The sequence below is a fragment of the Ascaphus truei genome, chromosome 2 (assembly GCF_040206685.1).
Source record: "Ascaphus truei isolate aAscTru1 chromosome 2, aAscTru1.hap1, whole genome shotgun sequence".
Classification (NCBI taxonomy): Eukaryota; Metazoa; Chordata; class Amphibia; order Anura; family Ascaphidae; genus Ascaphus; species Ascaphus truei.
Genome location: NC_134484.1, coordinates 421578625 through 421603404, shown reverse-complemented (window position 1 = coordinate 421603404; position 24780 = coordinate 421578625). Strand labels below are relative to the sequence as shown.

At 41.1% G+C, this 24780-nt stretch overlaps 2 protein-coding genes across 8 annotated transcripts in view; one reads left to right on the top strand and one right to left on the bottom strand.

Annotated features, from left to right (window-relative positions):
• LOC142487770 (protein nucleotidyltransferase YdiU-like) overlaps positions 1-23581 on the top strand; it is an 82413-nt gene extending 58832 nt beyond the window's left edge. For 5 of the 7 annotated variants that reach the window (XM_075587623.1, XM_075587626.1, XM_075587621.1 and 2 more), the window contains 7 exons: positions 707-751; positions 858-939; positions 1044-1136; positions 3814-3893; positions 12752-12795; positions 18079-18158; positions 20616-23581. In XM_075587623.1, the coding sequence (XP_075443738.1) occupies positions 707-751; positions 858-939; positions 1044-1136; positions 3814-3893; positions 12752-12795; positions 18079-18158; positions 20616-20738 (547 nt within the window). In that variant the 3' untranslated portion in view covers positions 20739-23581. Of the gene's footprint in view, positions 1-706; positions 752-857; positions 940-1043; positions 1137-3813; positions 3894-12751; positions 12796-18078; positions 18159-20615 lie in introns of those variants that run through there. The other 2 variants (XM_075587625.1, XM_075587627.1) reach the window with 2 other exon arrangements.
• Positions 20914-24780, bottom strand: part of APBB1IP (amyloid beta precursor protein binding family B member 1 interacting protein) — a 164806-nt gene continuing 160939 nt past the window's right edge. Inside the window, exon 14 of the mRNA XM_075587619.1 lies at positions 20914-22330. Coding sequence (XP_075443734.1) covers positions 21779-22330 — 552 coding nt within the window. The 3' untranslated portion in view covers positions 20914-21778. The remainder of the gene's footprint in view (positions 22331-24780) is intronic.

Here is a 24780-nt window from a genome sequence, read left to right as displayed (position 1 = left end):
TGGGCTACAGCTGGAACATACACGTGGCTTACAGACACTCTCTCATTGAAAGGCCCTGAAGGAAAACAGGACTTGCTTAATTTCCATGCCACAGAAGCAGCTCACTACTTACTGTAACCACAGTTACATTTGCTCAAGGAAGCCAATTTGATTAAGCTCTTTAGTAAATGTTGTTTTTCTGTCCCCTCCGAGGGACAGCACCTTTAAGAATGCTGCGTCCTTGATATTTTCCTCCTCTGCTTAATAAACACCCATATCTTAGGGTTGCTGGTCTGTTTGCGTGTGTTGACAATATTTACACAATTTTAAACTAACTCCCCTGAATTCAATACAGAGAGGAGCTGGGTAACAAAGTTAATGGTACATCAACTTACTTTCACAGAAATGTATGGAGATGTATCATTAACTGTGTTATTTTCATATTTTGTAAGCATTATTATGCATGCACACACCAAACAAAACCAGGGTATGTGCATATCTAGACAAGCTGTGTTTAAGTCATGCTGATGCTTTGCTTACGGTTTTGATTGGGACCTACTTTATAAACCATTATACATTCAAACTTTTCAGCCACTTAAATGAGAATAATACAATACAAGTAGGTTATAATAAAGTGGGTGAAATGTATTAAAAAAATGCATTAATGTACATTTTTCATTTAACATTAATATTTTTGTTACATTGAATTTCTGTATTTGTTTTGCAGGGCTTCACAAGTGCTTGGAGGGTTTCCAGATCTATATTACCAAAGGTATATTGTTTGGAAATAATCCCTGATTAAAATGTTGTATGTTTTATTAGTGTATAAACTTGCACGTTATTTCAGACGCCTTTCACTTGTTTGTGATTATTTACAGATTCACAGAACTATTTAGGGCCAAACTGGGCTTTCTCGGTGAACGTGAACAGGACTTAACTTTGATTGCGTCTTTTCTTAACGTACGTTATCTTTACAAAACAAAATGCTGACAATAAATGATTTGGGACGGGAACCAAAACAAAGGATTTATGCTCATTATTGCTGATTTGTTTTCATCTGATAGCTGATGGAAGACACAAAGCCTGATTTTACAATGACGTTCCGACAGCTCAGTGAGATTACTCGGGAGCAACTACAGAATCTCAGCATTCCGCAGGTATCTTTAGAATATATTATTATCGATATGGTTTAGCGATGACTTAGAACAAAAGAAATGTATGCGGCACACAAATAAATTCGCACAGGTATCACTGAAAAAGGTATTCACTTCGTAATAGTATAGTGGCCAAAAAAGGAACAGTAAGGTTTCAGGGCATCGGCCCTTTCATCAGATCACGTAGGGGCCGATGCCCTGAAACTTTACTGTTCTTAACGTGAGTGGCCTAGACCTGCACTTCCCCCCATGCTCGCGTCCCCCACCTTACCATGTGTACGGCATCAAATGACACAGGAGGGTCATGTGACATCACGTTGTCATGGCAACTCGAGGTCACGTGACCCCGCGCATCGCCGAAGTCAAGGTAAGTGAAGTTGCAGAGGCCTCACGCGATCCCCCGGCTTTTAATTTAAATGCATGGGGAAGAACGGAGGGTTCTGCAAACGTCGCGCCCCCCACCCCCTAAAAAATCTCGCACACCCCATGTCTAGCCAGACCCACTGTGTATGCCTGAGCACCGTGGATACGTTTCCTGAGGTTTTTCTAGGAATCGCGCCAAAGTTTTTGGTGTGCAGCCCATTTTTCCCTTTTTCCTTAGCAATGATTTAAACACACTTTGAAGAATTCAGCAGACTTTACTTTCGGTTAAACAGGCAGTTTCCACTCGACTAGATGATCATAGACTGGTAAAAGCTGATGCTGAGAAACGAAATGCTATCTATTAGTGAGCTCGTTTTCTCCAAAGTTGAGTACCATACTCTCCCGGCCCCTAGTCACCATGCTGTGAAACTTTACGTCTCATTCATCTCTGACATGGGTCAAGCCGCTTCACAGACTATTTAATAGGGGTATTAGTTGGGTTTCCACCACTAAACAATATCCCCATACTAGAATTGCTTGCAGAAGAAATATGTTGCAAGTCCTTGAAACAACAAAAAATCAAAGGTAAATAATCTTTGAAAAGGTTCCGCTTGACCAAAGTGTATAATCCTCTTTGTTGCGTTGGTTACCCCTTTTAATGCCGGAGGGGCTTATTTTAAAGGCAGTCCAAGTAGCACTTAAAATAGCACTTTTAATATATGCAGCCTTTGATTACCTTTATTGAAAACTAATTACATAAGCTATCTATCGATTAGTTCTCCCATGATCAATGGGCAAAGATTCTGCTTCCTGGAGTTCCCTAAATGGCTGCCTTTCCGTTTTAATTAATCCTTCAGTCAGGGTAACTCAGCAGCTACAGTACAATGTATCCTGAGATCACTAAAGTAACATTATCTATTTGTTGGCAACAAATTATTACACAAAGAATCAAGGGTGGCGCTGAAACGTGAGTGTGATAAATTATTAAATGTGAGTCCTAGTACAGGATCCACATGCAAAAATTAAAGGATGTTTCAATAAATGAAAACAGCCAAGCAAGTGACACTAAGTGTCACATAGTGAAACGAAATGAAAAAATAGTGTCAGCACACAATGTGCAATCAAGTATAGAGGTGAATACAATAAATAAAGAAATAAATACTCCTCCACTCTAACTCTGAACAAGATATGTTCCGATATCCAGATCAAGTCCACAAAACAGGGGAGCGGAGGATAGGTACCAGGGAGAGATGGAGAAATGTACATAGAGTAGTATATCAGGACACAATGGGTTAGATGAATGTAATCTCCAATGGTTACACTCACAAACCAGTGGAATAATCCGGCGTTTACAAAACTGTGCCAGATGAGGTGACTGTGTCTCACTCGTACCGGTGACCCAGAAAGGAAAAGGCAATGATAGTGCAGACGGTAATAAAACTTTATGTCCACTAATACAAGCCCACAAATGACCCTCTGAATTAGAGGCTTACATCAGATAAAAGCAAAATAAACAGTGGTAGTGCTATATCGGCGGTTCCCACAAGCGCGGTGAGTCGTGTTCTCACCACCCTCGACGGAGCCTCGTCTGCCGATGACATGACTTCCTGGATCCGGTCCGGTCGCTAGGTAACCAGGAGGACGTTCCTTCTGCACTGCTCCTCTCCTGAATCTCCAATGGGGCCGTTGTGAACACTCAACGCATTTCTCTGTCAAGCAGCTTCGTCCGGAGCAGTGGAGAAAGAGCCAGGGTGGGCGTGAAACGCGTGGGACGAGTATTCTTTTTTTGTTTGTGATTTTTTAGTATCATTTTATGTCGTTTACTAAATTGTTTTTAACTTACTTTTTGCTGGTGAGTTCTGCAGCACTTCAGGGGCGGCTGTACCACTGATTGTTTTTGTTCCTGTCCATCAAGTTCAACGACAGATACTTATCCTATATTTGTATTTACAGTATATGGATCCATCGGAAGGCAAACACAAAACCCCAGTGAAATATCATCTAATGAAATCTCATAGGGGAAACAATACATCCCTTCCTGACTCCAAATATTGCTTGGATTGCTCTTTTAAAACACACAAATTGTCAACTTTTCAGTTTGGAGAGTCCTGTTGAGGCATGCGTTTATATTCTTTGACATATTCAGATCTTAGTTTTTACCTCTTGCTCTGCTAGTTGACAACGTACTGTACATACTCTGAATGAATACCTGTTTCTTTATACCCTATCTTTTCTCCATTAACATATTAAGCAACCCATAAGAATGCACATTTCTATAAGACATGCCCTGCAGCTAACATACATTTGTATTTGTCAGGAGTATTTTGCACTTTATGATCTTAGTCAACACAAGAAATTTCCAGACTGGGTCGCTCTGTATCTTCAAAGATTAAAAAGGTAAAGGCATTAATTACCTGTAAGTCTAAAATTACTGATAGCTTCTGGGCATTCAATTATAACACATGCAGTTTACAGCGTATAAGAAATACATTTGCAGCTCTTTGACATTGTCCAGTATATATAAATGTGTTAGAGGCAGCCTGCAGACATGCATTGTAGGTGTATGACGCAGACATGTATTGTAGGTGTATGATGCAGACATGTACGGTAGGTGTATGATGCAGACATGTACAGTAGGTGTATGATGCAGACATGTACAGTAGGTGTATGATGCAGACATGTACAGTAGGTGTATGATGCAGACATGTACGGTAGGTGTATGATGCAGACATGTACGGTAGGTGTATGACGCAGACATGTACTGTAGGTGTATGATGCAGACATGTATTGTAGGTGTATGATGCAGACATGTACTGTAGGTGTATGATGCAGACATGTACAGTAGGTGTATGATGCAGACATGCATTGTAGGTGTATGATGCAGACATGTACAGTAGGTGTATGATGCAGACATGTACTGTAGGTGTATGACGCAGACATGTACGGTAGGTGTATGATGCAGACATGTACAGTAGGTGTATGATGCAGACGTGTACTGTAGGTGTATGATGCAGACATGTACGGTAGGTGTATGATGCAGACATGTACAGTAGGTGTATGATGCAGACATGTACAGTAGGTGTATGATGCAGACATGTACGGTAGGTGTATGATGCAGACATGTACAGTAGGTGTATGATGCAGACATGTACTGTAGGTGTATGATGCAGACATGTACGATAGGTGTATGATGCAGACATGCATTGTAGGTGTATGATGCAGACATGTACAGTAGGTGTATGATGCAGACATGTACGGTAGGTGTATGATGCAGACATGTACAGTAGGTGTATGATGCAGACATGTACTGTAGGTGTATGATGCAGACATGTATTGTAGGTGTATGATGCAGACATGTACTGTAGGTGTATGATGCAGACATGTATTGTAGGTGTATGATGCAGACATGTACTGTAGGTGTATGATGCAGACATGTACGGTAGGTGTATGATGCAGACATGTATTGTAGGTGTATGATGCAGACATGTACTGTAGGTGTATGATGCAGACATGTACGGTAGGTGTATGATGCAGACATGTATTGTAGGTGTATGACGCAGACATGTACTGTAGGTGTATGATGCAGACATGTACTGTAGGTGTATGATGCAGACATGTACGGTAGGTGTATGATGCAGACATGTACTGTAGGTGTATGATGCAGACATGTACAGTAGGTGTATGATGCAGACATGTACGGTAGGTGTATGATGCAGACATGTACTGTAGGTGTATGATGCAGACATGTACTGTAGGTGTATGACGCAGACATGTACAGTAGGTGTATGACGCAGACATGTACTGTAGGTGTATGACGCAGACATGTACTGTAGGTGTATGATGCAGACATGTATTGTAGGTGTATGATGCAGACATGTACTGTAGGTGTATGACGCAGACATGTACGGTAGGTGTATGATGCAGACATGTACTGTAGGTGTATGATGCAGACATGTACTGTAGGTGTATGATGCAGACATGTATTGTAGGTGTATGATGCAGACATGTACTGTAGGTGTATGACGCAGACATGTACGATAGGTGTATGACACAGACATGTACTGTAGGTGTATGACGCAGACATGTACTGTAGGTGTATGACGCAGACATGTACGGTAGGTGTATGATGCAGACATGTACTGTAGGTGTATGATGCAGACATGTACGGTAGGTGTATGATGCAGACATGTACTGTAGGTGTATGATGCAGACATGTACGGTAGGTGTATGATGCAGACATGTACAGTAGGTGTATGATGCAGACATGTACGGTAGGTGTATGATGCAGACATGTACTGTAGGTGTATGATGCAGACATGTACTGTAGGTGTATGATGCAGACATGTACTGTAGGTGTATGATGCAGACATGTACTGTAGGTGTATGATGCAGACATGTACTGTAGGTGTATGATGCAGACGTGTACTGTAGGTGTATGATGCAGACATGTACTGTAGGTGTATGATGCAGACATGTACGGTAGGTGTATGATGCAGACATGTACGGTAGGTGTATGATGCAGACATGTACGGTAGGTGTATGATGCAGACAGACATGTACTGTAGGTGTATGATGCAGACATGTACAGTAGGTGTATGATGCAGACATGTACGGTAGGTGTATGATGCAGACATGTACTGTAGGTGTATGATGCAGACATGTACGGTAGGTGTATGATGCAGACATGTACGGTAGGTGTATGATGCAGACATGTACGGTAGGTGTATGATGCAGACATGTACTGTAGGTGTATGATGCAGACAGACATGTACGGTAGGTGTATGACGCAGACATGTACGGTAGGTGTATGATGCAGACATGTACGGTAGGTGTATGACGCAGACATGTACAGTAGGTGTATGACGCAGACATGTACGATAGGTGTATGACACAGACATGTACTGTAGGTGTATGATGCAGACGTGTACTGTAGGTGTATGATGCAGACATGTACTGTAGGTGTATGATGCAGACGTGTACTGTAGGTGTATGATGCAGACATGTACTGTAGGTGTATGATGCAGACATGTACTGTAGGTGTATGATGCAGACGTGTACTGTAGGTGTATGATGCAGACATGTATTGTAGGTGTATGATGCAGACATGTACGGTAGGTGTATGATGCAGACGTGTACTGTAGGTGTATGATGCAGACATGTACTGTAGGTGTATGATGCAGACATGTACTGTAGGTGTATGATGCAGACGTGTACTGTAGGTGTATGATGCAGACATGTACTGTAGGTGTATGATGCAGACATGTACGGTAGGTGTATGATGCAGACATGTACTGTAGGTGTATGATGCAGACATGTATTGTAGGTGTATGATGCAGACATGTACTGTAGGTGTATGATGCAGACATGTACGGTAGGTGTATGATGCAGACATGTACAGTAGGTGTATGATGCAGACATGTACGGTAGGTGTATGATGCAGACATGTACGGTAGGTGTATGATGCAGACATGTACGGTAGGTGTATGACGCAGACATGTACAGTAGGTGTATGACGCAGACATGTACGATAGGTGTATGACACAGACATGTACTGTAGGTGTATGATGCAGACATGTACTGTAGGTGTATGATGCAGACGTGTACTGTAGGTGTATGATGCAGACATGTACTGTAGGTGTATGATGCAGACATGTACTGTAGGTGTATGATGCAGACGTGTACTGTAGGTGTATGATGCAGACATGTACGGTAGGTGTATGATGCAGAAATGAATTCCCCTTTATGGTCAGGCATGATTTGACATATAAAGTCCTTTAATACTTAAGGCATCGATTATAGTGGGCACGCGATGGAGCGCATGAGATCGCACGCGCCTGTCGCCCGAGCGATGTGTGCACTCTAGATGGAGGCGTGGCCGTGATGTCACCAGGCTGGTTCGTCCTCATTGGCTGAACCGCTCACAAGACATGGCCGTTGCGCAAAAAATGAAATGGTTGGTTGGCTCAAAATTCCTGACAGAGCTGTTGCATTTTGTTCCCACCGTCGCACGCATTATAATCGCGGCCTAAGACTTGTTGCTGCTACACAATGGGGAAAAAATGAGCGACATTTGATTCATTTTAATTTACATTTTTATACTTTTTACAGAGATTCCTGCCTTTCCTTTTATATGGTAGCACCACAGGAACATTCGCTTGTATTTTCTAGGATGCTGGCATGGCATACTGGGCATACTGTACATACTGCCTGTATGTTAGTCAGTTCACATATGTCCATTTATCCTGCATACACAGGAGAAAGATTTCATGCGCAGGTTTAATGTTTGCTTAGTGCATTTACGCCCGTCCGGTCATGATTTCTCAGGGCACTTTGTGTTCCCTGGGTCATGTATTATTGGAATGATCTTATTTGCATCAGCTTAGATACACAACATTGTGTATTTGCTTTCCAGGTCATACATACGCACATTATTTGTGGATTTTGGAGTCCAGAGTGTTTCTTATTTTAATTAGTGTTCTTAATAATTTTTGGGGTTTCTATTGTGTTACTTGTGATTTAATAAATGTCATATATTTTGTGGATATTTTGAGTGATTACTGTATGACTTCTTTTTCTTTTTTTTTTTCATATATTATTATCTGTCCTACTGTTGCGGCCGACTTTATTATGACCTTTACCCGGTCTCGGCCGCAACAGAAGCCGAGCGCGCGCCGAGGTGTCCCGGGCGCGCGCCGGAGCCTCGGAGGATCGGTCCTCCGATCGGGGCTTCCCCCTCCCCTCTCCGGGTCCGCCGGGTCCCCCGGAGCCCCCCACCGCCATCCCCCACATCGCGGGTGCGCGCACGCTCCCAATGAAGCGTGACCGCGCATCGATGACGCGCGGCACGCTGAGGGAAAGAAACGAGCCAGCCGGGAAACCTTGCGGCTCTAGCCAACGTCAAATAAAGTGTGCCGCCTCTGTAGAGCACCGATCAGCTATCTATTATTTTGAGATATATTGCTGGTTCTTTAGATACCACTTTATTATAGGTGTGTATGCAGTATCTTTTCTTTTGTGCATATGATTATATACACATATATTAAAATGGTTCCAAATTGTAACACCACACATATTGTAAGAAGTGTGCAGTGGAGGATAATCTCTTTAGCCCTAAATCCTATAACACATGAAACATGCTTACAAAAAATAGCTTACAATTAGGGTTCCTACATTTCCAGATATCCCGATGTTGGGATTAGGAGGGGAAAGGGAAGGGGGCTAATTTGCCGGTAAGGAGATTGAGTGGGAGGCAAGTCATAAGAGAACTTGATAGGTAGTGTCACTTAGTACAAGATAACCTACTGTAGCTGCATATGGCAGTCTTTCTCCTTGGTGGGCAGGCCGTTTAGAAGGCTGGCTGCTCTCCATGCATACAACAAGCGACAGAGAGGCCCAATGCTACATCCAATATGACAAAAATACACAGTAAAATACTATTCTCTTGAAAAGGGGTCATTTAGTTTAACCCATTGGCCAAAGCATTGTAAGCCTGTGAGCCACGACAAGGCAGACCCAGTTCACAGGTCCTAACACTACCAGATAAAATACTAATATACCTCTATTAGGATTAAAATTCTCATTTACCTCTATTGGGAGGGAGAAAGACAACATTGGATCTATATCCAGTAGAAGGAAAAAGACTTGCTGATTTGGGAAGTGGGGAGGGGTGAGCTTAAAACCCTGGGAAGTAGGAGCCCTTAATCTCCAACAGCTGAGACAGCTGAAAATAAGTTAACAAACAAAACACAGAACCCCAGCAAGCTCATTTTAGGAACCCCTGAGCCCCCACTAAAATGAGCTTGCTGGGGTTCTGTGTGTTATTTGCTCTCCATGCAGTCTTGGTCTTCCTCCTGTCACATGGTCTGGACTACAGTCCTCACCTAGTTTCCACCTCCCCCTGATATGCCATATTCAGAGGAGTGGCATGGCAGTCTGAACCATCACTCATATGACAAGCTTCTCGGGGCCCGCCTGTGACCTACCGATTGAAAGGGCAAATCTCTGTGACCCAGGAGGGACTATTTCGGGTTGACATCCTCTCTTTGTTCATTTAAAAATATATTTTTTTTTAAAAGAGTGCTTTCATTGTTTGTGTTATTACCCAGAATATGGGTCACTACACACCATGCTTACATCCCAGGAATGGAATACCAGTCAAGGTGCACAGTCTTATATCTTATTCACATGATGGAAATAATAGCTCAGTCAATAATGAGCCATGCACAGTACAGTATGTGAAAGCCTATATGATTATTCATGTAATTAGCGCTACAATTCTTGTCTTAAACGCTAGCATGCTCATTTATTATTCATTGTACAGGACTGGTATGTATGGAGGTTGAAATCATCATTTCATGCATACGTTGCTAATCACCAGAAGGTATTTAAATCATTGGAAAAAACAAAGCGTGTAAAGAAAGTGACAGCATCTGCATTATTATTACGTTAATAGCTTGTGACGGGGGCTGGGATTACTTGACTGCACTTCTACAAGTATTACCAGATGCTCACCCAATCTCTTTTTTGCAAATATACTTCCCAGTAGCCAACATGTAGACAGACACAAGGACGGACAAAAAGTACCCTCCAATCCACTGCATATTACATCTGGGGCTGAACGTGGCAGATAAGGTTCCTCTGCTGTCACCCCTGCCTGATAACCGCAAACTGGCATCTGGTGTGGGACATGGTTAAAATAGCCTTCCTACCTTTTGTGCTCTGCCTTCCTACATTACACCTGCACTTAAACCTTTGCTACCAGAGGGATCTCTGGCAATGTAGTCTTCAAGTTCTGAATATTCATTGTAGACTGTAATGCCATATACAGTAGGGCAACATTGGGACTTCCTATTGGCCCAAGGGGAGGGAGGCAGCCATGTTGATTTCCCAAAAGGGACCAGAAATACCAGCACATAAAAAAGACAACACCTCCAGGACCATGTGGGTCCCTGGAGTACAAAAAAAAATAGCATGGTAGGGAAGATACAAACTATTGATTGACTAAAATAAAACCTGGCTCACTTGGAGAAGTGACTAGTCTTTTGTCACAGGTTTCTCCATGCCAGTGTTTTGTGCCCTCACCTGGTAAGGCCAAGCTGTGGGGGCAGGTATTGAGGTCACCCTGAAAATGTCCTGACCACATCGGTGCTACAGAGTCAGTTGGGGTCTTAAAGCAGCAATCTTCATTGCTCTTTTATTTCTTTACCACTTTGGTACAGGATGAAACCCTGGGGGTCCTCAGAGTGGAACTATGCTGTTTTAATACTTCTTTGTAAAGGTCCCAGTATTTCAATCCCTTCCTGGGGAAACAGAATTCTGGTCAAAATGTCTTGTGTCGCATAGGTTAATAGGAAGACGGAACATCATCCATTGCAGCTTCCTTTTGGAAGTCACAGTAGTACCCTTTACTGGTATGTATCTTGGAAACCGGAGTTTCCCTCGAGCTGAAAATAACGTGCCACAATTCTGTAGCCTCCCGGGCTTTTTGTACATTCAAATTAAATCTACTAAATGTCCTGGGCAGCTTGTGTTTGAACTGGTCTGTATAAAAGCACCAATAGACTAAGAATACGTTCAGACAGCATGAAAGGCCGACCAAAATCACCAAAACAATGTTTCATTTTAAACCGTATCACAGATTACATTTGTAGAGCAGCTCCCGATTCTGCGTCCAGTATATTTCTGGCTGACGTACGCCTGTTCTGATTGAGCCTTTCAGAAAAGTATTTTTTATTTAATGGTCTTTATCATCATGCATTACTTAGAAATATGTCTCATCTCCTCTTCACAATCAGTAGTAGCCTCAAACAGTCTGGCACAGTGTTCTCACTTTCCAGCAGCCGATCCTTGTCTTTGTAGGACTTTCACTTTAATCACACTTGAATTAGCATTCCTTCTCCAACCCAGACTTTGTTTGAAGTCTTCTCTTCCTCAGTTTATTTTCTTTAGTGGCTGAATTCTTTCTTTTTTTTCCCCCCAGTGCGGTGGACTGTGCTTGTACAGTATACCAATACTGGTTAAAGGAGACACTGACATCACAAATGCAAAATGTTATAACCAACCTGCGTTTTAAGACATCAATACAACTGCAAACACATTTCATTGTTTTTTTTTTTATCGATATACATCAGTATTTTCGTTTTTATGTTTTTGGAATCATTCACTTGAATGGGGGTGGAGGTCGCAGCTCAAGGGGTACAGCAGCCACCCAGGACCTTAAAATAAAGGTGCTGATACCGTCTTTTTTCTTTTCTTGCGTTTTCTAGATGACTTATTAAGCAATACCTTTTCTTGGGTGTTATTGTTCGCCAGGGATCAATTGCATCAGCAAGCGGCACAACATAATGCAGGCTTCTTGTGCATGACTTGTGTGCACCAGTTCTGACACCAGCTGCCAGACCTTTAGGAGGGTTTCCAAGACATCCCCAACATACCACGATAGCCCCAATGCTGAGTGTGGTTCCAAAGTACAGCCTAGTTCTTCTAAAACTGTGAGGCTTCTATATGTCATTAATTACAGAACCAGCACCATAGCATATTGCATATTGAAACCAACACGGGGACTGGCAAATATAAAAATTCTGAGAGTGATGTATGAAGGCCATTTTTTTAGCTTTATTTTCATTTTACATCAGCATATCAAGAAGACATTTTGCTCCATGTACTTTAACTTGTTATTTGGATTTGAGTTACTTGATGCAAATACTGTAGTTGGGTGTATTAAATTCTGCGCCTGTATGTATTATTAAATGTTTACTTCTAACGCAGAAAATGGTAGTGTAGAAACACCCTTTTTGTGTGTGTGTGTGTGTGTGTGTGTGTGTGTTGTCACATCACCCTCTTTGTGTTATCTTGCTTAAGTGTCTAATCAAAAAACGTCTCAATATACACATTGCTGCACCATGGTAATAAAGCAGACATTCAGCGTCTGTCGCCTTCGCCCCAAATATTTATAATCGTTTATTATTGTTTTTTCCATTTTTATAGAGATCTGCATTTTTTTAAATTTCATTTGATCTATTCATTGTGTTCAAACGTAATTAATTTAACTTCTCTGAAGAAATAATCAACTAACGTACTTTAAATGACTTTTGCTACCGGAGGGGATAGAAATGGATGCTAAAAGAGTCAAATCACAGCATATTTGGCGTCTCCATGGTGGCCGCCGTTATTTCATTATCCTTTTAGTGATAACTTCGAACGTATTTAGATTTTTTAAATGTCACCCTCATTCTTTTTATGTTTGTTGTACCTAGCAGTCCAGGTGATTCAGATCCTGAGAGAAGGCAAAGAATGACAGGTAAGATTTCTGGATCAAAACTGAGCCCCCTCAATGCAGGGGAAGTACTGATGGGTAAAAGGGCGTGAAAATGGTGAAGTGCGTAGGATTACATTATCATTTCTATTAACTGGACACCTGGTGCCTCTTCTGACCCGCAATTCCTTTCACTGAACCCACTCTTCTCCATGTTTATTAGCTCACACTAACAGTAATTCATATAGCGTTAAAGAGTGAATGCCAGATTGAAGCAGATCTGGCTGATGTGATAGCCAGCAGCTTTCATACTTCCCAGTAGCTTCTCTTTTCAACTCTACTTCTTATCATTTTACTTCCTCTTAAAGTAAATGGTTCTTTCCCTGCTGCTGCTGCTGCTGCTGCTGCTGCTGCTGCTGCTGCTGCTGCTGCTGCTGCTACTACAATGCTGCTCACTGCAGTTCCAAAAGAGCGATAACCAGCAGGTGTGTGGAGCCCAGCTCCCGGACATATGCAATTACATTGTTTTAAGTAACCAATTCCCTGTGGGAAATCAGTTAAGCAAAAACAGGCAACATTCAAATGCAAGTGAGGTGGCAAATATAAAAAAATATAGTACTTGTAGAATATCTGTTGGTTACAGAAAATTGGGGGGGGGGGGTGACTTCTGCTGCTCTATTATAAACTTTTTGAGCTGAGCTGACTATCATGTACAGATCTGGCAAGACTTATTATGCACATTGCATTGTTCTACAATTTCATGTTTACATTCCTTTAAAAGTGGGTTGAATTCAATCTAGACCAAGGTATTTGTTAATGCTCACTTTATCTATTGGGTTTAATGCCGTTTCTATTATTACATAAAATAGTTTCTAAGATGTATCACCTTGGAAGGCTTTCTCTGGTGTGGGTATCCCATTGACATCCTCTGTAGAGAAGACAGATGCAACATATTCACTAAGTTCTCAAACCACAGATGTTAACCCAAGGCTCATAACGTCATGTTACTAAATCAGTCACGGGTGTCATTTTCCTTCAGGTTAATGCATAGCCAGAAACCTAATTATAGGCAAAAGGGTGGGTATCGTGTATGTGTGTGTGTATTGTGGTTCAGAGGGGTATTGTGTGTGTGTGTATTGTGGGGCAGGAGATAAGCAAATCTGTTATAATTTTACGTAAGTTCTAAAGATGCAGAATTGTAGCTACAATGTTTTTTTCATTGCTGGGTAAATATAGTTCCTGTAAAATGTAAATTCAGGGTTATTGGAGTCTTTTGCTTGGGGTTATTGATTATCTGCTCAATCTTTCAGAACGCTGTCAATGTTTATGTAGAACAATGCGAACTTCTCAAGTGAATATTATTAGTACTGTAGATAATTAACATATATTTTCTATTAGATTTAGTTAGTAAGTCTTCAACTCTGTCTCGTGAATAGTTTTAAAATTGACATGTTTGCTAACAAAAGATAAGACAGTTGTTTATATTGTCAGTGTTTCGATTTAATGATCTAAAAAATAATGCAATTTAATGACTATATTTATTATCATCTTAAGTATAAAAAAAAGTGTATGTGCAGGGGTAGGAGGAAAGGTAATCTGAAATAAGGTTGGCTTTGCTTCCTACGGGACATTTTACTATGATAAATCTTGTGCAGTTTTTGCTCCAGTTTCCCCCCAATTTTTCAGCCGGGAGACTTTGATACATAGCACTCCAGGTGTCTTGGTGTATGGTTTGGATCACCTAAAATTCAGAGGCATCTTCCTGAAGAGGTCTATGCCCAACTGGCTCTCTAAGGCCGTGCCTATAGTGCCGTTGATGGCGACGGCGACACAACGGGTGACGTCACCCGTCGCCGTTGCCACCGGCGAAAGTAATATTTCGACCGGGTGTCGTCGTTGCGTAATTCCGGCAATTTGATTGGTTCAAGGGCCGTCACGTGACTCGACAGCCCTTGAAAAAACAAATTTTGCCGGCTACCAGTTTTCGCAACGGCGACGCCGCTTTGTCGCCGTCGCACGCACTATAAGCACACGCGGCGGCGGCAATGCTTTTGTTTTCGGGCGACGTCGCCAGCACTATAAGCACGGCCTAAGAAGTGTGGTTTCTTCCCCTTCTGGATAGTTAGTTCACCCCTAATTCACACCTGCAATACATTCCCAAGTCTCATTGCCTGTCAGCTATATAATCGTAGGTGGTGCTCTGTTACTTCAAACTTAATGTAAATACATACACCCTACAGATGCAGCCAGTTGTATATCCAAATGTCCCCCGATGCTCCACGCGTCCTCCGCTGTCACTCCGTTATTGTGCAGCTTGAAATTTGTTTGTGGTCACACGGAATTATTATTTGTGTTGTTGCTGTTCAGTGCGTGACCTGCAGGTGGCACACTGAATAGCGTTGCCTAGGGCAGGGGGGCGCAAACTTTTTTCCCTGCGCCCCCCTGACGGCTGTCCCCTCACTCCCGCGCCCCCCTCCCAACCCCAACTTACCCGCGCTCCGGCGTAATGACGTCACATTGCCATAGCAACGTGACGTCACATGACCTCGCAGCGTAATTTTGACGCCGCGTTGCCATGGCGACACAGGGAGGAAGCCGCCGGAGCCACGGTAAGTTAGGTTTACAGAGGCCCTGCAGCTCCCCCGGCACTTAATTTAAGTGCCTTCGGGAAGCGCGCGGGGCCTCTGTAAACCCCGCGCCCCCCGTCGGCAGTGTCGCGCCCCCCCTGGGGGTCGCGCCCCACAGTTTGCGCACCGCTGGCCTAGGGGACTCTGAATGTTACAAGGATAGGTGGGGATATAAGGCCACTCAAAATGGTAAACACACAGATACCCAGCAAGCTCTCAGAAACCCCCCAAAATTACCACAAATGATATATACAGTATGTATATAAGTGTCAAAAGGTGTGCTACTGGGCGAGGCTAATTGTATTTAACAAGAAACGTTGTGACAGGTTCAATGCCAGGACCATCCTGCCACTAATTATAGAGGTAAATAAGGATTTTAATCCGTTAGTGTTGGGACCTGCAAACTGTTCATGCCTTGAAAGTGGCTCGCAGGCTTATACGCTTTGGCCAAAGGGTTAACTAAATTACCGTTTTTCAAGAGATATATAGGTATTTCACTGTGTATTTTTGTCACATTGGATGTTGCTCTGGACTTCTTTGTTTCTTTTTTACACTCAAAGTGGCATTAACCACATGCTTGTCAGGAGGTGCTAGGTAGGTGGTTTTAAAGTGGTGATTTTGAGGGAATTTTTGAAAGTATTAATGATTTTGGAGAGTCTGATGGTGCGCTGTACGGAGTTCCACAGTTGGGGTGCAGCCCTGGAACAGACTTGGAGTCGGGAATGAGAGGAAGCTTTGAGTCTTTGGTTTGTCTGTCTGTTGGTGTAGCTCAAAGCTCTGTTCTGGGACCTCTACTTTTCTCTCTACACACTATCACTTGGTGACGTCATCAACTCTTTTGGCCTCAGGTATTATCTCTATACAGATAATACGCAGATATATCTTTCCACCCTTACCCTCACACTTGCAATCCAGTCCCAAGGCTCGGATTGCGTCCTGGCTGTATCCTCGTGGATTGTGCTCCACCGTTTTAAACTTAATTTGCCTAAAACTGAGCTCCTCATATCTCCCCCTAAATCTGACCTAATATATCCCTTTTCCATCACAGTAAGCAGTATTACCATATATGTCATCTAAGCACGTTGCCTAGTAGGGACATTTCACTCTTCCCTTTCCTTCTCCATTCATATTCACGGAATGGCCAAAATTTGTCGCTTCTTCCTCTGTAATATTGCCAAGATCCGCCCTTTCCTCTTTCAATCTACTGCACAATCTTTAATGCATACCCTAATCCTCTTCCGTCTGGATTATTGTAACATACTACTAACAGGCTGACAACTTTCTCCCTTGCAATCTATTCAACATTCTGGTGCTAGCATAATTTAACTTTGTCCCTAAACAGTATCAGCGTGTGCGTGTGGAAGAGTACTTGGGGAATAGATTGGAAATGTAGAGCAAGGCTGTGTTTATAGGTGAGAACCAGAACCTTACATTTGATTCTGCTGAGTTTAAGAAGCCAGTGCAGAGATTTTCACAGTGAAGCAGCAGACCTAGAATGACCCTGACAGAAGCATTTAGGTTGGACTGGAGGGGAAGACAGACGAAGAGCACATTACAGGATCCAGTTATGATTGGGTAATGATGGAGTATTTTAGCGATGTTTCAGAGGTGAAAGCGGCAGGAATTGGTGAGGTACTTAATGTGTGGTATAAAGTAGAGGAGGTCTGGTATGACACAGAGACATCTGATTTGGGGTATTGGGAGGACAGTGAAATTATCTATTGTCCGTGTGAAGTCAGGCAGAGTTAGTTCTGTTTTGGACATGTTGAGTTTGAGGTAGCAGTGGGACATCCAGGAGGAAATAGTAGAGTGATAATTACTGTAGTGACATGAGGCTGGTGAGAGGGAGAGAGCTCAGAAAAAGACAGGTAGATTTTGGTGTCACCAGCGTAGAGATGGTAATGAAAACCAAGCGACTTTATTAGTTTGCCCAAGGAAGTGGTGTAAAGAGAAAACAGAAGAGGCCCAGCTCTGGGGAACATCAACATTGAGTTAGAGGGGATAACAGGAGGTGTCGGCAAAGGAAGCACAGAAGGAGGGGTCAGATAGGAAGAAAACCAAGAGAGGACAGTTTCACAAACGTCAATAAAATACAGCATATGGAGTAGGAGGGGGTCAACAGTATCAAAGGCAGCAGATAGAGGTCTAGTAATATTAATAAGGAAAACTGTCCCAATAATTCTATCTTGAGGAGATAATTGGAAAGTTTATTTACAGCAGCCTCTGGGGAGTGGTTATAGCACAATCCAGATAATAATGTGTGTCGAGGAGAGAAAGTGTATCATGCGGTTACCATGTAGATCAGGGGTGCGCAATCATTTTGCCCTGCGCCAATCTGCCTGCTCTCCCCTACTGCTCGCGCACCCCCTTAACTTGTCTAAAGCATCAAATGATGCCGGGGGGTCATGTGACGTCACGTGACATTCTGAATTCCATGGAACAACACAATTGTTCACACATGCTAAAATATCACCTTTCACCTTTCCGTGGCTTGCTCGTCTCCCCTAACTAAGGAGGGATAAGCAAAGTGTAAAATTGGCAAAATGTTTGGTCTTTTGTAACGTGTTTCTTAATAAATATATATATATATATATATATATATATATATATATATATATATATATATTTAAAATCTGTGGTAAAGTAACTTTGTAAGTCGTCATAATGTCACCAGAGTACTTATACTGCCTCTTATTTACAGGCATTAACCCTATATATGTGCTGAGAAACTGGATGGCAGAATCTGCAGTTCGTAAAGCGGAAATGAACGACTTTTCCGAGGTAAAACACCTTTGCATTTAAAGTGTATTAGATTGTCTACATTTGAAAATATGCAAAGATATATCTTTCCAAAAAGAAAGGTTTTTTTTAATTCTTTTTTTTTTGTTATTTCTTATACTCTGTGCCTTTCTTCCCTTCCTTGACTGAGATTTGTGTTGTCTTAATGGAAAATACTTTTATTTTTCATTGAGACTCTATTGAAGTCTATGAGACTGCTTATGCTAAGAATCTGGGAGGCGGACTATACATTAATGAGATGCACAGAAATCAAACGTTGTGTAAACTGACGTTACAAGAGGAATTGCAAGCTTTCAGGACCACTAAAATCCCTTCTGCAGATAAGTGTTACAATAGAAGCTGGAAGATTTGGTTACACTTATACACGGAGAAACAATATATACAGTTAACACCTCTATTCTAAATCTAGCTTCCTACTTGTTTCTCGTATTGTGTGAAACACACCATCTGTACTGCACAGCTTCAGACGCACCTCATTATCTTATGTATTGTTTTTTTCTTGTATAAGTGTAACCAAATGTTTCAGTCTTTATTGTAACAGTTGCTTGATGAAAAAACTTTACTGACCATGAAAGCTTGATAAATCAGCTTTGGCATCAGGAAAAAAATCTTGTAACTCAATATTGCCGTATTGATTAAAAAATAGCTATGTACATTTTTCAAGCGAAGTGGAAACTCATTTACAAACCAAATTTAGAGAAGGTGAAAACCCCCAGATAAAAGTCTGAAGAGATTGCATTTTTACTGCCCTTTGGCTAACGTGGCTGTAGCTTCTGACGTCCTTATCGAAGATGCCAGGAATATATTGATAAGCTATATATATATATATATATCCTGGCATATTTGATTTAGACTGGTGTAAATGATTAACCTCCTTGTAACTACAGTGGTCATGAAGGCATGTACAATGCGTGCCTTCCAAACCACTATGTTTACTAAATAGTTAATGGCCTCAAAAACACACAGTACCTTTCCTACTCACCCTTTGTATACCAAAGAGGCTAGTAAGGCCATTGATTACAAGATACATCTGTGAACAGAGATGCCAATTCTCGAGCCCAGCTAACATTTTATCAGCTATTATTTTATATCCCAATCCCATGGACTGGTGTAGAAATTTTGAGTTAATAATTCGTGAGCTCACAAATCCGGTGTACACCTTCTTTTCTCTGTATTTTACTCTCTCCTCTGGCCTTTTCATCCCATATATCTTCCTTCACTTCTCAAGTCTTTGCTGATCACTGTAAAGGGAAGATGCTTTCCATAGTGAGATTCCTTCTATCCTCCTCGACTCTGCTTCGACCCAAACCCCCTTCCACTCTTGATTTGTTTTCTCCTATTACAGTTTGAGTTTTTTCAGCTGCTCTCCTCTTCTCCCTCTACACTTGCCCTCTCAGTCCTATTCCTTCACACCTTATCAGACCTCTTACTCCTATCCTAGTCCCCACTCTCACTCACATCTTCAACTCCTCCCTATCCTTGTGCACTTCCCCCAAACTTTAAGCATGCAATTGTCACACCTATTTTAAAAAACAACACCCTTGACCCTTTGTGCCTTACTAACTACTTCCCTGTTTCACTCCTGCCCTTTTCCTTCAAACTGCTCAAATGTCTTGTCTTCTTTTACATGATCAATCTTTATTCCCATGCCCTCCTATACCCTCTGGAATTTGGCTCTTACAGCCCAATCAACAGAGACTATCTTCACTAAAGTACCCAATGTTCTTCATGGAGCAACATGCCATGGTCATTTCCCCCTGGATATCCTATTATATATCAATACTCTTTACGACTCTCTTCTCACACTCTCTTGGTATCCATAACAAAGCTTTATCCTGGTTCTCCAGATCTCATACCTCTTCCATCGCTCTTTTGCCAACATGTCCTCATCCCCTGTTGATCTATCTGTTAGTGTAGTTCAGGACTTTGTTCTGGGACCTCTCCTTTTCAATTTTTTTTAGACATCACTAGGAGAACTCAAACCCTTTGACTTTAAGCATCCCTTCTATGTGCCTTAGTGGAACATTTGTGTCAACACTTTACTTCACCATCCACATTTATGCTCTGATTAAAATCAGTTGCTTTTTCACTATAACATTGCAAATATCTGCCCTTCCTCTTTCAATTTACTGCTAAAAATGCATGTCCTCATCCTCTCCCATCTGTAATACGGTAGTTTACTACTAACAGACGTTCCTGCCTAGCAACTTTCTCCTTTGTAATCTATCCAAAATTCTGCAGCTAGAACCATTTTACATGCCCACAGTCATTGATTGAGCCACCTGTGCTGAAACAGGGATATCCTTAAAACCTGACCTGTTGGTGGCCCTTGAGGACTGGGGTTGGCCTATCCTGGTCTAGATGGTGGTATATTTTCTTCAGAACGATGTGGCAGCAAACGGGTTGCAAATGAATACCTTGTTACTCATGCTTTCTTAGGTTCACCTACTGCAGAAAGTACTGCGTCGACCTTTCCACGCACAGAAAATAGCAGAGAGAGCTGGATATTCCCAGCGTCCTCCATCATGGGCCAAAGAAGTGAAGGTCAGCTGCTCATCTTGATGCAAAGTTAAATCAGGACTGGAAGAGAGTTATCAGCCAAATGGGCACAGTATTCACCCTCTTCACAGGGTGAAGATAACCAGGACACAGGCTGATTTGTTTTTATTGTTTGTAGACAAAATAAATGAGTTCCATTTTAGTCTACATTTAAGTTTTTATTTTCAAACATATGCAGATTCTTTTTGTTCTGTACAATAACTAAAATCATGACTGCAGTAAAATGCTCAGCTACTTTCCCAATGTGCAGCTCAGAAAAGGTTGTATGCTCAGTAATGGAATAAACAATGCAACATACTGTAATCTAAGCATTTTAGAGAAAGCATTGTAAAGTAGAAAAAAAAAACGTTTCGTTTCACGATCAAATCAGCTAATTAATGAACATACAACGTGACCTTTATATAATGAAAAAGCGGGGTTTAAGGATTGTTACAAATAATGTTAACCCCTTCATTGCTTAGGGAACCTATTTGAACTTGCTTTCACATGATAAAATGTAATAAATAACTTGTTCTTGATATGTGACCCACCATGATTATAGACCTGCTTAGTTTTGTCTGACTTTACATTTTTTATTCATTTAATTAAACTTGTTAATAAGATGAAATTTAGCACAATGTGATTTAAACATGAAATGACTTTCGATTTACAATATGTATGTGGTTGAATTATAATAAGTTGGGATAGGGTAGCATAACTCCAGACATCAGATTCTCTTATTAGCATACTGTACTTGCGCACATGGCCAATTTGCATACCTCAGTGGTTATTATTCCATTTGATTGGTGATAATGCACATAATGTTTGGATGCATGGGGATACCTTGCCTGCATGGAGCAATTGAGGGGAAAACAAGGTTTAAATTAGTCAAATTTACTCAACCAACACCACTGCAATTAATGTGTATTTTCAGCAGAAAATATGATTTCATTACAGGGAATATCATTGGGCAGACCTGGTTTATAGCACTGGCATTATGCAGCAGCCTTGTTAATGTAATTGTTAGTAATGACTGGCAGTATAAGGCCCTGAGAAAGCAGGGCCTACGATGTAGTGCCCCTCTTCTTCTGCAAAGCTTTCATCAAATCGGACATTAAATCTGGTTGCCCACCTGCACCACCACTTTCACTTGTTCCAGGCTGCCGTGGTTCCTTTAACATATGTCCCGCATAGTCTTGCCTTTTTGGAGGGGTAGGCGGCTTCTTAATTGAAAGCTGTGGTTGAGCGAATGGAGGAGGGGGTGGAGGCGGAGCTGGGGTATTTGAACTTGGTGGCGCCATTGATGGTGGAGGATATCCAGTTGCACTAGAAAAGAGGGGGGGAGATGGAGGTAAAAAATCAGGAGGAGATTCAAGGATCTCAGGAGGTGGTGGGAGCAGGAAATCATTCTCAATCTGCAGAGGTTCTGGTGCTGGAAAATGAGGTGGTGGTGGAATATCGGAGTTCACTGCTTTGGATTTGGCTGGCAGTGGAGGCGCAGCTGCCACTTGAGAAGTGGACGACTTCCTTGTAGGTGCGGGTGGGGGCCGTTTTAAAGTTGCCGGAGATGAGCTCTTGGAATCCGACTTGTTGACCTCATTTAATTTCTTATCTTGCTGTAAAGACAAAAGACTCTCAGTTGGGCAGCCACATATTTCATGTCTTAAAATCATCGTACATTACACATGTCACTTATTAATTAACTTTTAGTGATTTCCCTTTAAACATAAAGCCTGCTGCTAGAAACCTGATTTAAGGAAACAGAGAATCGGCAACCCATTTCTAGGCAGAATTGTTTGTTCCTTTAAATCTAATCGTATTAAAAAATAAACGTTTTGACTGTGATAGTCCAATTGTAGTTCCGCTTGCAATCTTTAGCTTTTAGAGAATAGGAAAGATGCCATTCCTTCACAAGATGGAATAATCTAGCTGCCTAAAGATTCAGTGCACATAATATGCGTTCCCAAACAAAATACAAATAATGCTGAATATTTGAAAGATTTCCTTTGATTTCCTGTGTCCAAAAACTTTTTTGGGAGGGATTTTACCTTTCAAGTAGGTTTTATTTGCAATATCCCATTAAAATGCGTATTATTACAATAGGATACATACTATATTGATCCATTTAAAATTTAATTCAATTCGTATTATTTAGACATGAACTATTTAAAATGAATATTTATATTATTCAGAACATGGAATAACAGAACGAATATATAGAGACCGTGCTGACCTCACAATCGTTGCCAGGCTGATATGTATTTTCACATATTTCTGACTCCAATGTGAAAGCAACAGTCCACCCAAGATTACAAAAAAAAAAAAAAAAAAGACTTTTACTGAACACTTATTAAAAAAAAATGTTAAATATTTCTGTGTTCTTTCAAAAAATGGCTACTTCAAGATATGTGCAGAAAAGTCAAATCTTAAGCAACAAGAAATAGCTTGTGCAAATTGTTATGCCCCCCTACATTGCACCTCTTTTGTCTTGATACATAGAGCCTTTAGATGTCTTCAAAGGTCCCCAAACCTTCCTTCATAGCTTGATCAACTAAACTTGGGACAATGCAGTACGGAATCAGTAGATTCACTTAAATACAGATTGTTTTCCTTTTGGACCTGTTACTTTGAGTTTGGCCACTGATTCTTCATTGTTAAGCACATTTGTAGACCTGTGACAAATCTGCAAACGCAGTAATGGGTATTCTAAAATTGCTGTATTTTGTACAATGAAGGGTTTTTGTAACTTTGTTTATGCACCATAACCTAATTGTGTTTGGTTTCCGGTTTTAACAAACCTATTTTAAGAGGGTATTAGATGTAACTTTTCAGAAACGTGTAGAAAATAAAAAATGTCTTTGTATTCATTCTTGTATTCCCAAAGAATTGCACTTTAATATAATATCATCATATAATTATACAGCACTTTTCAGTTCAGGAATCATATTCCTGGTGCTTTGGTCTGCAGTTGCCCAAAATTACACTGAGCGGAAGTTGCTAATCTGGAAGTGAACACTAAGGGCCTTATTTTATTGTACGAAACTTCTTTTTGTGGCTGAAAATCCTCATTGAAGTCAATGAGGATTTTTGCCCTAAAACAGCCCTTACTCACTGCATTAGTAGTCCAAGTGCCAATCCATGACTACCTGTTCTCCAAGGTCTACTAAGGGAGTCATATTTATACCTACCATTTACACTACGTACCCTCTCCTTTGTATACCAAAGAGGCAAGTGAACATTAGAAATGCCTTACAAACACTATGGCAAACAAGGGGGTCGACCCCCTACCGCCTTCCACCTCGGAGGCCTAACCACCCATCCTGGGCCATCATATGTTATCACAACACAAAACTTGTGCAAGGCAGTTAGTTGCTGTGATCCATTGCTGAATAAATTAGAACTCTGAAGCCAAAGTAAAGTTTGCAATCCTTTTGAATTAGATTCTTTTTGTGGGTCTGGTCATTTATCATTACGACTAGCAGTTTATTTGCCATATGTAACTGGATGGCAAGATTCAACCAGTTTTTTCTCTTCCTAAACATAAGCAGGAGCGGAAAAAGGAGTAAGAATTCGAATATGCCACAGGACTCTGCTGCAATTAATGTTCTCTGTCAGGATACAATATCAAACAATACTAGATATGCCCGGTATCATTTTCAAATATTTCCTTGATCATAGAAAGGGAAATTTTATTTATATATATATATATATATATATATATATATATATATATATATATATATATAAATAAAATTTCCCTTTCTATGATATAATATATATATATATATACACAGTGGGTTTCTGGATGTATTTTTGCTTTCACTAATACACTTTGATTTTCAACATTGAGTGCTGTCTCTTGTTTACCAATCCTTGGAACGGTAACGTATAACTATATATGTATGTATATATGTATGTATATATGTATATATATATGTGTGTGTGTGTGTGTGTGTGTGTGTGTGTGTATATATATATATGTATACACACACACACAGTGGTTGACAAATCACCAAAAAATCTACTCGCCACACAAAAAAATCTACTCGCCACCTAGTACCAAACG